This window comes from Cotesia typhae, unplaced genomic scaffold, assembly GCF_013202065.1.
Source record: "Cotesia typhae breed Kobodo isofemale line unplaced genomic scaffold, CoteBio_Ctyphae scaffold_121, whole genome shotgun sequence".
NCBI lineage: Eukaryota > Metazoa > Arthropoda > Insecta > Hymenoptera > Braconidae > Cotesia > Cotesia typhae.
In genome coordinates, this window is record NW_027423773.1 from 1349465 (window position 1) to 1364676 (window position 15212).

At 33.3% G+C, this 15212-nt stretch overlaps 2 protein-coding genes across 4 annotated transcripts; one reads left to right on the top strand and one right to left on the bottom strand.

Annotated features, from left to right (window-relative positions):
* The first annotated feature begins 300 nt into the window (after positions 1–300).
* Positions 301–8808, top strand: Med1 (Mediator complex subunit 1). Its single transcript, XM_074252585.1, has 4 exons — positions 301–423; positions 566–711; positions 786–919; positions 1713–8808. Exons 1-4 carry the CDS (start codon positions 393–395, stop codon positions 6928–6930), a joined length of 5529 nt encoding a protein of 1842 aa, XP_074108686.1. The 5' UTR covers positions 301–392; the 3' UTR covers positions 6931–8808.
* Positions 8121–15194, bottom strand: LOC141533608 (sterol O-acyltransferase 1). Of its 3 annotated transcripts, XM_074252588.1 has the most exons (10): positions 14812–15194; positions 14445–14697; positions 11960–12018; positions 11396–11511; positions 11152–11319; positions 10940–11088; positions 10684–10823; positions 10463–10623; positions 10091–10364; positions 8121–9596 (listed from the first exon to the last, which is right to left on the bottom strand). In XM_074252588.1, the coding sequence occupies exons 2-10, from the start codon at positions 14503–14505 to the stop codon at positions 9075–9077; spliced, it is 1650 nt and encodes a 549-aa protein (XP_074108689.1). In that variant the 5' UTR covers positions 14506–14697; positions 14812–15194; the 3' UTR covers positions 8121–9074. The 3 variants fall into 3 exon arrangements, with proteins under 3 accessions (XP_074108689.1, XP_074108690.1, XP_074108691.1); XM_074252589.1 differs by lacking the exons at positions 14445–14697; positions 14812–15194 and adding an exon at positions 12344–12643; XM_074252590.1 differs by lacking the exons at positions 11960–12018; positions 14445–14697; positions 14812–15194 and adding an exon at positions 12344–12645.
* Between the last annotated feature and the right edge of the window lie 18 nt (positions 15195–15212).

Below are 15212 nucleotides of genomic sequence, written 5' to 3' on the forward strand. Positions count from 1 at the left end.
TCATTTATTAAATTATAACAAAAAAACATTTTTAAAAAATTGCATGTATAATTTTTAAAATTTTCGACATGTCAAATTTTTTCTTTTAATTTTTTTTTTTTAAATAATTTTTCAATAAAATAAATTATTAAAATTTTTAAATATCGACTAACTTAATTTTTAAATTTAAAATATTATTTCCCGCCATTTTTTAAATTTAGTTATTCAAACATCTGTAAAGGCGCGACTTGTAAATTTTGTTGTGAAAGTATATCTTTTTCTAAAAATAAAAAACAATATGCAGGCATAGTGTAGAGTGGTTAGAGGTGTAAGCCTGTATATTTATTATAATAAATAATCTATTTTCAAGAAAAATTTAATAAAAATAAAATAAAATTGTGAATTGTGTTCTAATGGATACGGCCAATGGCCAGAAGCCTCACGGTAACTAAATTTTTTTTATATTACTCTAAAAAATTGCCGTAAAAAAAAAAAACTGTCGATAATTATAACGTAATAAAGGTTAAGTAACACATAAAATTTATGTACTAATTAATAAGCAAATTTTTTTGAATAACTAAATCAGGTGGACTATTGTCCACTGGAGGAGGCGCTGGCATGGACAAAAATAAAGAGTGGCAAATGGAATTATTGATGGAGAAATTAAGATCTAAGTCTTCAGCATTTAAAAGTCTTGTTGAGACGGCTAAAAATTTACGTATGGCAATGCTGGTAAGTCATTAATTTTATTTTTTTTAAAAAAAAAAAGCTTAAAAAAATTTTCTGAATATTTTTTTTTTTTTTAGGATAAAAGATTCGCAATAGACAGTGTTGAAAAAAGCCAGCTGCAAAAATGTCTGGATACTTTACAACATTCAATCAAGGTCACGTCACTCCAGTCAATGGTAGAAAGACTGGAGAGTCTTTCGAGGCAGCTAAAGTGAGTTAATTTTTATTTAAAAAATTTTTTCGTACAACCTGAATTGAAAATGCGAGTTTCAAAGCCTGGAGCCAACCAAAACTACCCTGACACCTGCCTCATACCATAGGCAGTAATTTATTTATTTTTTTTTTTTATTTAATTATTTTTTCATTCTGAAAATTAAAAAAAAAAATTAAATACAAAAATTAATTTGAGTCTTATAAATCAGCTGTTAGTAACCTGTCAGTGATTTGGCAACGCCTCGGCCAACAATTATATGTGAATCTGAGACATTTCTTACTTTACTTCCCTAGCAGTGTACTTTATTATTGTTAAATTGCACTGTAATTTCTTAAATATTGACCTTTTTAAAGATATAAGCTCATCCCGATGTTACACTCATCAAGACCTTTCATTTGAGTACTAACTTGCATTTTTGATATATTTTTGATATATACATATATATGATATATATATATATATATATATATATATATATATATATATATATATATATATATATATATATATATATATATATAATATATGAAAAATTGATGTGGGTACTCAAATGAAAGGTCTCAATGAGTGTAATGTCAGGGTGAACTTAGATCTTAAAAAATGTCAATAGTTCACAAGATACAAGGTCATTTCTTAATTCTGTAATAATTAAATAATCAATAATAAAATTGTATTTTCTCTATTCGTTTGAAACTATTTAATTCTGGTTGGCTCCAGACGTTGAGATTATAATTTTTTAATGCTTATACTATTTCTCCATCAATAATTATAAATTTTTCAAATTGTCCAGTCTAAAATTTATGCTCGGACCATCGGGAACGGAATTATTTATCTCATCTGACATGTTTTACCTGGAAGTTCTGATAGAGCCGTCAGGAGTGGTGAAAGACGTCAAAATCCACCACGAAGGTAAAACAGAACAGCAGAGTTGCGAGGAATTAGTATCCTGTCTCTCCCGAGGGGACTTTGTAGATTTCACAGCACAGTTGCAAGGTTTGATGTCAATCTATCAAATCCAGGCTGAGAAGAAGCAAAAATGCAAAGCGTTTAGCGCTTTGCAGTCCTTGGAAGCGGACTTGGGTGGTTTAGCACAGCTTCAAACTTTTATAAAAGAGTCTTTTAACATCGTGCATAAAAGCCCGGTAGGCATCCTCGAACGTCGTAAAGGTGGACACCCAATGAAGCTTACCTATTTTGTGTCCCCCTACGACCTGATAGACCCCGAGACCCGTACAATCGAGCCACTAAGTCCTGAAACAGTGATAGCGCGCAAAATAGGTCATTATATAACAGTTTGCCTTCAAAGTTCCTCAAAAGGTTCCCACAAATTGCCAACAACTAGCATACTAACCGTAAACCGTACAGCGTCGGGAAAAAACACTCCCTCTTACGCGCCTTTAACTAGCTTGAATTCGTCGTCTTTGCCGGCATGTTTCGTGCTAAGACTGCCGAGTAAAATGCCAGTTTGCATGGAACTTATCAACCGGATCCAGAAAATAACAGAGCAAAAAATAAACGACCTGGATGGTAGCGAGTCTCCGCCACTGCAGCCTCAGCCCTTGCTAAACTTGATCGTCCAGCACGCCAGCGAAGGGCAATTAGACTGTCGGAATAATCGAGGGCTGTATGTAACCCTACCCGACCAGCAGCACTGCTACTTCATGACTGAGACTAAAAGCATGAAGGGAATTCTGGTCGGTAGCATACCGTTCACTCACCCAGCTCATGTTCCGCAAATTCTGTCTAGCTTGCGTCAGCAAGCGCTGTTCAATACCTTGATAACAAGCTGCGTCCGTGCGATGGCGCGGAATGACTTGGAGCAAACAACCATAATAGAAGTGAGCGCTCTATCCTGGCAGCATGTCTCAATAAGCCTGGAGCATCCCTTTGAAGAGACACTTGCTACCGCTGAGTTAGACTTGACGGATATTTCAGCGCTCAAGTGTAAGCTTTACGGGGTAAGTATGACCAATACAGAACAGACGTCTGAAATAGTTAGTAAAGTATTGCAGAGGTGCCTTAGCATTCCAGTGACAATGCGTGCGTTAATTAAGATATGGGAAGGTCGTAATACTTTGCCAAAAGGAATTACCACCAGTGGTAACAATAGTAATGGCAATAGTGGCAGTAATCTTGGTAATGGTATGACTAACGGTAATTACAATGTTAACTTGTCCCGCGAAAATGGGCACGATGGTCCGACGTGTATTACTGATTTTACTAACGGAGAGACTAAGATAAAAACCGAGCCGGGATGTAATGGTAACGGTAGCAATGGATTAAACAGACAAACTGCTACCTCAGGATTATCATCGGCTTCTTCAACCTCCTCTACATCGTCCCAATCATCATCAACATCACAGCAGCAGTCTTTTTTAGATGCCGGAACGGAGAATAGTATCGGGTTCCCGTCGTTTTCCGGCCAATCCGATATATCGGTTATGCTAAATCCATTGCAACTTAGCGCGCTATTGAATCAACAAACTAAAACAACAATAACGTCTCCTAGTACGGCTACTACTACCCCAACTACAGCAGTTGCTACTGTGTCAGCAACTACTTCTCCGGTTGAGCGGACTAAAAAGTCGCGTAAAAGAAAAACCGCGGACGGCCTTTGGCGCAGTCCGAAAAATAAAAATGATAATAATAACGAGAATGAAATACTTTTAGAGAGTTCTAGTTCGGACTCAACGCCGTTGGGAACGCCAACTGGTCGAGATAATACCAACGGAACGCGAACCCCTACGCCTACGTCAACTCCCGTAAATTTAGTTGCTGGTCTTGATCTATCGGGTTTAGATGCTGTTGAGATTGCCACTGTGTCGGGGGGTGACACTCGCAGTTCAACGGATTATGACGTTGAAAATGAGACAGATGTTATGGAGGTAGTTCATGACTTACCTGATGATTACAATGAAATAATGAAACGCGAGCGCAAGTCGCGTAAAAATCGCGAGGACAAGAAAAGTCCGATTTTTGTTGATGAAAACACTAATAAAAGCAGTTTAGTACCGCCGTCTGTTAGCATTACGCCGATAACGAGTGGTAGCAGCAGTAGTTTAACTGTCAGCGCTTCCAGCAGTAACATTGTCCAGCAGACGCCTAATTACAATTCCGTACTGACAGGAATGGGTCTAGATCGTCGGCCTGGAATTGAAATTATTCCTATATCAACGTCTGCCCCGACAAATTTGCCCAGCTCGGTGACCATAACGCCGATCACTGGAGCTACCATAAAGCCAGTGAGCTCAGACGATCGCCGTGACCGCAAGAGCAACAAATCCTCTGACGATAAAACGAGGCTGGAGAAAAAGCGTAATAAGCGGAAAAGAGCAGACAGCCCGATGCAGTCGATGGGTCCTCCGGGTTCGTTGCCGGAAAAATTGCTGAAGCAATCTCAGGATCCGCTTTCTAAACCCATTTCCGTTAGCATCAAACCCACTGAAAATCAGCCGACTAGCAGCGGCAATGGGGGGAATGGCAGTGGAAGTGGCTCGCGTCCTTCATCTCCCGCTACGACTCTGCGTAAATTAAATCCTTCCCCAACTCACAGCCCGCTGGCATTGGTTGGTAAATCATCGCCAACGTTGCGACAATCTTTGTCCATTTCCGCGACTACGTCGACTGCCAGTACGACAACTAGCAAATCAATGCCGAGTCCTAAGGATTCGCCTGTTTACAACAGTCCGAAGCATTCTTCCACTGGGTTATCAGCCAGTGTTAGCCCTAAGCACGGTACTTCCTCCCCGAAACACGGTAGCACTGCCAGCGCGGGTAAACCTAGTATTTCCGCAATTAAATCAGCCGCTAACAACTCACCAACTTGCGGGAAAAGCGAGTCCAGTTCCTCCAAACCCAAATCTAGTAAAGAACCTCGGGATAAAGACAAAGACCGTAAAAATCCGTCATCTTCTTCGACGTCCTCGTCAACTACTTCGTCTTCAACCGGACTTGCGTTTAGCAACAATTCTGGACAAAGTCCTAAAACAAAGTCCAGTAAGTTGAAGTCCGTAGACTTGCTACCGAATGCTGGAGAACCACCTCCTAGCACATCGGGTGGAAGCACGCCTCCATCCAGCGGTGGAGGCGGCGCTGGAAGTAGTGGCGCTGGCAGCTCAGATATCAGCAAATCAGGGCAACAAGCCAGAAATCGAAAAGGTTCTCTGAGCGCTGTGATTGATAAGCTGTCGAAGAATGCCCTGCATGTTACTGATGACCCGGGTAACAACGGCAGTGGCAGCAGTGGCAAGACTCCTTCCGGTGAGTCCGGACAGAAGGAGCGTCCTGTTACGTCGTCGATTAAAGGCGAAAAGAGCGCTGGAAAGAGCAGCCCAGTTGACGGTAAGAATTCCACGGAGTACATGGTGAAGCACAGCTCTGATATGAAGATAACGATCAACAAAACACGTGCTAAAGATTCTAAAGCGGGTAACATGAAAGTGTCTTCAAGTGTTGGAATCAGTTCGTCGGTAAGTTCTTCAACGGTGTCTTCATCATCCTCTTCATCGTCCGGTAACGGGTCGCCCAAAACGCACACTGGATTGAAACCCGGAGTTAATTCAGGGCCCGCGTCCAAGAAGCCGCAGTCCCAATCTTCGTCAAAAGCATCCGGACAGCAAGGAATGAGTGTTGGGAACAAACTGAGCACAGTGGGTCAAAAGACGTCCCTAAAATCTGGATCCAGTTCCAGTGGAAGTGTCTTGACAAAAGGCACCACCAAAGCGTCCACTGGTTCACCTAAAATGTCCAGTTCTGGAGCTACGGACCTCAGCAGACGCGACAAACCTCGCATTCCTAAATCCAGTGACAAAAGCACCAGTGGCTCTGGAACTGGGGCGACTTCCAGCAATCCAAGTAGCAATTTGTTTGGCGTTAAATCCGACGTAAGGAAGGCCAGTCCTTCGCCATTGCGCGAAGAGAGTGAAAGCGAGCGTGCGTTTAAGATTCTTGCTGCTCATACTTCTATGTCAAGTGTGTCGAACTACCCGCCGCTCGTTGAAGGACTGATGAAGCAGCTTGATACCAAGTTCCAGATTCCCAAGCTGTCTGCGCGAGTTAACGCAGCTGCTGACGCGGATAAGAAGTCCAGTGATAAATCGGGGACGGGGATTAGCTCGGATCAAGGGGGCAGCAGCAAGGACACTTTGTCGTCCAAGGATCATAAAACACTGCCAGCGCCGGGGAGTCTTAGTCAGAAATCGGATATTTTGGATTCTAATTCAATATCACGGCGCGAAATCGCTCAAACAAAGCCAGATAATTTGTCAACTGCGTTGCCGATGTTGAACTTGACGGCTTCGTTGGATCCGTCGTTGATACTGCCCTCGTCTTCAGCGGTGGCTATCACCACGCACGAAGACGTGCCTACGAATCTTTCGATGCAGTCGTCGGACAATGAGACACGCGAGTGCAAGGATTTATCAATCTCACGGTCATCTTCTCAGTTCATGAAAGCACTGCCGCTAGCTGGCGCTGCTGAGGACCCTGTACTGGGAGTCGATACTACAGATTCAAAGCCCGGGTTCTCCGCGATCAATTCCACCAGTGCTGCTAGCTCCGAAAGCTTGAATCTCTGCACAAAGCCGGCTGACGTCGCGCTCAATAAGTACAATAAAATGGAGGAACGAAAAGTCATGGAGAAGACTTCTTCTACCCCTCCATTGGCATCCAGCGACGTCTCCAGCAAGGCTCAAGGACAAATCGAAGTCGGGGAAATGCTTCTGGATTTTTCGACCCCAAAAGACATTAAAATGGCCGCCGTTGCTGGGATTACCGACCGGGGGATTAACCTTCAGTCGGTACCTGTTTGCAAAAACACTCCGCCCCCTCCACCTCCGCCGCCACCACCACCCCCGCCTGCATTTCCACCCAGTCCGTCGGTAAGTGTTCATATTGTTAAGAGTCCCGCTCCGTCACCGAGGGTCATTCCCTCGCCGCACTCTGTCGCGTCTCCCTGCATTACCGACGACGAGCTCATGGACGAGGCGCTGGTGGGACTGGGCAAATGAAGATTACTCAACGCGCTGCGTAAGTCTTTTATTTTTAAAATAATTGACACGCAGGCAGTAGGCAGATTATTTATATGATGTCGTTGGTTAAATTGTAAAAGAACGTTTTTTTTTTTTTTTTTTTTTTTTTTTTTTTTTATTGATAATCAATTTAGAGATACTTTACGCATTAAATAAATATTTATTTTCTAAGGCTAAAAGCGGGAGTAAAAATTTTTAAATTTTGTCTTGATATTTAAAAATTAAAAAAAATTTTTTTTTTTAATTAATTCAAAAAACAAAAAAATTAGTGAGATGTTGATAATTAAGAAATGATATTATTGTTTCTTAACTTTTGATATTTTTAAGATATAAGCTCATTTTGATATTACACTCATCAAAAGCTTTCATTTGAGTATCCACATGCCATTTTTCATAAATTATATATATATATAGTATATATGAAATATATAAATATATAAAATATATGAAAAATTGATGTGCATACTCAAATGAAAGGTCTCGATGAGTGTAATATCAGGATGAGCTTATATTTTTAAAAATGTCAATAGTTTATAAGATACAAGGTCATTTCTTAACTATTAAAAAAAAATTTTGCGCTCTTTTACCTTTTCACAAGCGATGTTACTACTATTAATTAACAATAAAATAGATAATTATTTTTTATTCGATCTAAATTTAAATATTAATTAATCTTTGTATACGTGATAAGCGTTGTCTGTTTTAAGGCTAATCCATGATGTTATGTACTTTTAATGCTCGTGGATTTATTGTAATGTACATAATCTAATTATATTGTAAATTAAATTTATTTATTTATTCTTTTTCTTGCGACACCCAGGTTTAATTTATTTATTTTTTTTTTTTTTTTTCATTTTTATTTAAATTTATTCTTTAATTCCTGGATAAAAAAAAAGTATTAAATAATATTGGATTGGCTAGGAGACTAATTTTTTTTTGTCTCAATACTTTTTTTTATTAAAGTATGTTATTATTTTATTTTAATTGATTTTGTTTCAATTTTTCAAAACGCGCTTCCTATTTTTTTTAGTAATTATTAATTATTGATCTAACATAAACTGCCTTACAATTTATACGTAATTAAATTTTTGTAAATTTAAGAATTTTTTGTTGTGAAAATTTTTTGTGTACTAAATTTTGTGATTTTTTGTACAATTGTGGTTATGTAATTTTTTTTTGTTTAACTTTAAGTTTTAATGCCCGAATATTAGAAATTTTTTTTCATAAAAAAATTTAATTTTCAAAAAAAAAAAACACTAAAGTTAATTAAAACTAATAATTACATAGCAAATAAATAAATAAAATTATTAAAAAAAAATTCCACATGTGAAAATTTAAAAAAATTTTTTAATAGTCGAGATTTTTTAAATAATTTTTTTATTGTAATTTATTTGTTATAAAAATTAAAAAAAAAATAATTTGATAGTACTTGACGTAAAAAAAAAAAAAAAATTGTTTATAATATAAATAAAAAAATTTCGTGGGTTCTTGCCAATAGAGCTTGTACAAATAAAATGAAAATAATTATTAATTTAAAAAAAAAAAAAAAAAAAAAAAAACTGCCTAATTAATTAGGATCTAATTGACAAATTAATTAGTTTAAAAAAAATAATTAAAGTGTTAAAAATGTAAATTAAACTTACGTCTCTTAATTAATTAAGAATAATAATAATTGTAATAATTATAAATTATATTGTAAAAAAAAAATGGTTTATGTATACATTGTATATATGCATAATCCTGTTGTATTATCATTAATGAATTATGACTTATGATTTATATATAAATATATTATATATTATATTTATCAAAAAATCACTATAATAAATCTATATCAACTTGTTTTAAAAATAAAAATGTATTTTTTTTTTTATTTAGGATAATAATTGTAAATTAATTTTTTTTTTTAATCCTTTATGAAAAAATTAATTTGACGTTTTTATTTTATTTTTAATTAAAAAAAAAAAAGATTTTTTTTTTCCAATTTAAAAAAAAAAATTTTTTTTTAAATTTTTTTTTTTAAGTATAACAATTGTAAATCAATTTTTTTTTTTTTTTTAATTATTTTTAAACACAAAAAATAATTAAATTATAATTAATTAAATAAACACAAAAAAAATAAATTAACCGAATTTTTTATACAACAATGTCAATGAAGTCAAAAAAGACAAAGTACTTATATACAAAACAAGATGATTTTCACCATTTCCAGAAAATTGGTCATAGCAATGCCAACTTCGGGGAATAAAAGAATCTAAAAGTTGATCTTTTAATCCTGGACAGTTAAGCCGCGCAAAATATTCCATGGTGTAGAAACTGACCATCATACCCGAGCCGATTATCAGAGAGAACCACAGAAAAATATTGCCGATTGCGCTCGACTCTTTTTTTGTTATAAATACTAGGACGAATCCAAAGACTCCGAAAAATACGAACATCACTGGGTAGAAAAAGCGGAACACACACGCTAGTATGTACTCGTGGACGACTGCCGATGTGAAAAATACGAAAAAGGTCGCGATTAACTTATTTCCTGGGAACAATTTTTCGTAAAAGTCTCGGTAGATGTAAGTGTAGAGCCAGTCGTAGACCACAATGTTCCAAGTTCGGTAGTATTTGTCGTATGATACTGAGGTCCACCAGTCCTGAAAGTTTAAAAAAATTAGTTTTTATTTTATGCTGCAGATTTTTGAAGATGTAAGTTCATTTCGATGTTATACTCATCGAGACCTTTCGTTTGAGTACCCACATGCATTTTTGATATATTTTTCATATATACATATATATAATATATATAAATATATAAAATATATGAAAAATTCATGTGGGTACTCAAATGAAAGGTATTGATGAGTACATTACCGAGATGAGCTTAGATATTAAAAAATATCAATAGTTAAGAAATTACACTGTATCTTGTCAACTAATGATATTTTTTAAGATATAAGCTCATTCTGATGTTATACTCATCGAGACCTTTCATTTGAGTACCCACATGAATTTTTCATATATTATATATATTTTTATATATTATATATATGTATATATGAAAAATATATCAAAAATGCATGTGGGTACTCAAACGAAAGGTCTCGACGAATATAAAATTGTCGCATGACAAAATATCTTAATATTTTACCTGGTAAAATAGTCTGTCGCCAAAACGCATCAACTCAGCGCATCCATTCATCCAAGCATGGAGCAAACAGTAAAATCCACAGAGAAATATTATCATTCCCGGTAATGCTGTGCTTACTATCCGCGATGAAAATGTGTGTAAATTAAATGGTTCACGACCAAAGTCTTTGTAAGCTGGAAGAACGAAGCGCTCGAACATCAAGGATATAAATAATATAGTAAAGACAGCTTCTAGAAAATATTTTGCAGCAACACGCCATCTGATTTTTTTAGTTCTGTAATTTTAAAAGCAATGTTAAATTTTAAAATTAAAATCTTCACAATAAATGAAGAAAAAAAATTTTTTTGCGCTATAAATAATTTTAATAATTACCTCGGATAATTATCTTGATAAATCAAAGTCGGTGCAAACATGAAGTACGAAAATTTATTGAATTTTGGAATAAGATCTTCACTTCCGTCGTGTAATTTACGATTGAATATTGAGGGAACAGTGCTTCGAACAAAAGCATGAATTTTCATGATTAAGCGGACCTGAAATTAAATTTTTACATTTGAAAAAAAATTCTAAAGAAAAAAGAAGAAATTACTCACCTGTTCCATTAACACGATGGTGGCAGAAGGAGGCGGAAGCTCGGATTTTAAGGTAATGTGTGCCGGCAGAACTAAGAACGTTAGCTGATATGCAACAAACAGCAAGAACCACGAGTAATCCCAAATTTTTAATTGAAATGCTGTAAAAAAATTATTTAATGTTATAAATTATCTATATGATTAAGAAAAAAAAATTTTTTTTTGTCTCCGAAAAAAAAAAAAAAAAAAAAAAAAAAAAAAAAAAAAACAGACTTACATTTTGGTGAAAATTTAATTCGTTGATGAGCGTAGAAATTGTAGAAATAATACACGCTGTATGACGAAGCCACCATAAAACACCACATTTTTATAACAGTTGTCATTTTTCCGAATCCCAATTTTATTGTAAAAAATCCGAGGCTTAGACTGAAGGAAAATTTTACAATTAATAATAAATTAAAATTTTTTTTTTTTTAATATTTTACTTACGATCCATTTTGAAGAACATCATAAACAGCTGTATTCAAAAACGCAATCAAAAACAATGCCACGAAAAAATTGTAAATTGTTTTTATATGCTTAATTTCATTGAAGAGATCAGTGAGCGTCGAGTTCCGTGTTTCGAAAACTTTTTTTCTCAAAACATGCTTCAATTTTCTGCAAAAAAAATTACAAAAAAGCATTTACATATTTTATTCAAGACAAAAAAGCATTTATGCGTTATTTAACATACTTGTCATCGTTGAAAGAATTAATTGTTCCATTTTTGTGATTTTTTTCAATATTTTCTATTTTTTGGAACTCTGACATTTTGAGATCAGTTGAATTTCCGTTTTTTAAATGTTTTCTCTGTAAAATAAATTGTTATTAAATTTTTAAAGATAAATTACTATTTAAAGTCGTTAATTGCATTAAATTATTAACCAAATACACGGCACATGGAATCTCCATTTACTTAGATAAAAAAATTACAATTTTCATACCCAATTATTTAATTAAAATATTAAGAAAAAAAATTAAAAGATTTTAAATTACTGTTATGATTATTGATAATAATCTGGGTAATTTTCATTCATCAATAGAATTTTTAAATATTTATTAAGTTATCACTTTTTCAATGAAATGTCTTTGACCCGTTCGTTAGATGTTAGATAACATTATCATCAACTAAAGACGGAAAATAATATTTTGCTGAGCTTAGCAATTAAATAACTATTTTTATTAACGATTGATGACATTCTTATCTTTTGTATTTATAAATTTATCGATTAATTTAAATTTGGTTTTTTAATTTTACCTTTTCAGAATAGTTGGTCTGTTGGGTTTTTTTGATTTTTGATAATTTATCCGTTTTATCTGAAACAAATAATCATTTGTTACGTCAAAAATTGTTAACGTAATTTATTATTTATTTATTTTTGGTCCAAGCCGAAGCTTCTAGACCGGGACTCAGAAGGTTTGCTAAGGATAATATTATCGAAATGATTTTTAATAATATTTAAAATTTACTTATTTATTTCGATATATAAAAGAACAAGGTTTACAAATTAATATTACAAAACTATTTTAATTTTTATCTTAAATACAATTAATTTTATTAACTTAATTGGCTCAACGTTATCGAGATTTTACTTGCCGTGTTACAGAATTTCCTTTAATTTAAATAAATGATTTTTCAAACCTTGACTAATAATTCCGCCTGAATGAGTCCGCAGAATTGACCCGTTGATTTAAAACTACTTCAACTACTTTGGTATTATTTAAATTTTGTTAACACTGATTTTATTTTAAATTCAAGTGAACAACCACTGAATTTTATAAGTTAGTTGGCGATCCGCACTGAGTGAGTTCTGGAGGACGAAGAGAGTGAGTTCATGCGAGGATCTCAGGGCCTCGAATTTGGGGTTTTGAAAAATTACTATTTGGGGGAAAACAGTAACCAATTAGCGGCCTATTTCCCTTGGATTCTACCCTCTCTTTCGGCTTTTCCGAAGATGTTCGCCTGAACTCCCCTCTTCAGGCCCAGAGGGCACGCTGTCCCTCTCTCTCTCTCTCTCTCTCTCTCTCTCTCTCTCTCTCTCTCTCTCTCTCTCTCTCTCTCTCTAACTTATAGACTATATGTGCATCTATGCATAGGCATGCACGTAAGCACATTTACATCAACACACAATATACGCATACACATTTTCTTATGTTAACTAAGTCATTTATATTTTATTTAATGTTATTAACTAATTCCTTTTAATTAATTAATAGTTGCTATTTCTTATTTCTATTGTTAATTATTTATTATAATTTATTTAATCTAATTGTTTATTATTTGAAAAGTATTTATTTAATTATTTATTAATATTTGAAAATTATGTTGTATATTTTTTTATTTTAAAAATATTTTATCTTTTATCATTTACATATTTATTTATTATTATTTAAAATTAATAACTATTAGTCTATCTTAAATATTATTTAGGATTCATTGTTATATAACTATTTTATTTTTAAAATTTTTAAGTTACATTCTTTTCCTAAGGTTATCTTATTTAGAAAATAATTTTAAAAACTTTCCCAAGCGTCAGTGAAGCTATGCAGCTATACTAACGCAATAAAACTCCCCTTACTGTGACTTAGGATTTTTAGAGAGACCGGACGAGACACTTAATATTTTCCTCTTTTAATGTTTCTCGAATTTTATGCTTTGAAATAAAATTCGAAGAAACCATAAAATAAGATTATAAAAAAAAAATGTATTTTAAAAATAAATTTATAAAAAAGAAAAACGGTCGTTGTAAGCCACGACATAACACATTTAAAACTAGGGGAGGGTGGGGCAAAACGGTCCACCTAAGCCAGTTTTTATTTTTTGTGGCTTGGTTCAAAAAAAAAAAATTTTTTTTTTTTTGGGGCAAGATGGACCCAAAAAAAAATTTTTTTTTGGGGGGTAAGATGGCCCATCTCCAAAATATGATGAAAAAATATTAGAAAAATAAATTTTTGGCCAATTTTTGAGGTGGACCATCTTGCCCCAGGTGGGCCGTTTTGCCCCACTTTCCCCTAAAAGTTACTTAAAATTATAAATTATAAATTGTAGATTATAATTATATAATAAATGCAACGATTTCGCTGTAAATTACTGAGCCGCGGATGAATAAAAATTGTAAATATATTTTATTTATAATCTTTAGCACAAAGAATTCACTCGTTAATCCGAAATTTAAACTTACATTTTATTTTATTTTTATAATTTTCTAAGTAAATATTTTTATACACAAAATGCACTAGATATATGATAATAATTTCTTTATCAATAATCATTTTGTTTAGTTTTATTTGTAATATAAAAGATATGAAGATAAATATATTTATTGTTGGTATCAAAATAATCTAAAGAAGAAATAATTACCCGTGAGAATTTAAATATAAAGAATGCAAAAATATTTACTTAAGATTTATGCAAAATTTTTGAAACTGATGCATTAAAAAAAAAAAAATTAATTGATTCAAAAAATGCAAGAATTTTATATTTTTAATTAAAAAAAAACGAGTTTCTTAATTAAAAATAGCAAAAAAAAGGAAATAAAAATTTTTAGTTAATTTTATTAACACTTAATAAATAATTTATTAACTGTTAATAAAGCTTATAAATTTTTTTCTATCCTCTAAATTTTATCCAGAATATAAATTCCAAATTTTCATCCTCTTTTTTCTCAAAATTTTTGAATAAAATTATTAAAAATTAATTTAAATCAAAAAAAAAATTTCCAAAAAAAAAAAAAATTCCTTACCAGAAGCTAAAAACTCCTGGGACTGAATCTCCTCTCTCTGACAATTTTCCACTTCTTCCATAACAATAATAACACTAGAAAATAAAATAACTCGGAGCTAAATAGATCAAGCGGCTCATTCAACACTCGATAGAATAAAACTCAGCGAGCTCTGTCAATCACGAAGCTAAAGCCAACAATCATTATCGCAAAACGAGGACACAATTTTCACTGACCTCATCCTGCACCTTGCCCTCGAGATATTTATCGCCCACTAAATCCCGAGATAATCATACAAAAAAAAAAAAAAAAAAACTAAACAACTACCGAAGCGTCTAATATTTCTTATCAGAAATATTTTCCACGCCGCGTTTAAATTTCTTCTTACCAAATAATTAACCAAAAATCTCCTCAACAAATCTATTATTAAATTGATTGCACTCTAAAGTTCAGAATAAATTATATACACAATAAATATTTATCGGTACACTTGCACTCAAGTTATCTCCGGGATTAGCGTCTTGAATTTCAACACAAGTGCGCGCGAACTTAAAATTTACTTATCGCTAATTCAATGTCAAATTATAGAATTATCTCGCAATTGATAATAATTATTCACGGATTAAAATAAATAATCAATAAATTTTGAGTTTAATTATTTTTAGACGCGCAGTTTTAACTTTTGGGATTGCTACAATCGGTTTGGGTACTATTGATGATAACCACACCTCACTTGAAGCTTTATGAAACTTTCCCTCTCTTTGCTTCCTTATCTGCTTCTTCTGTATA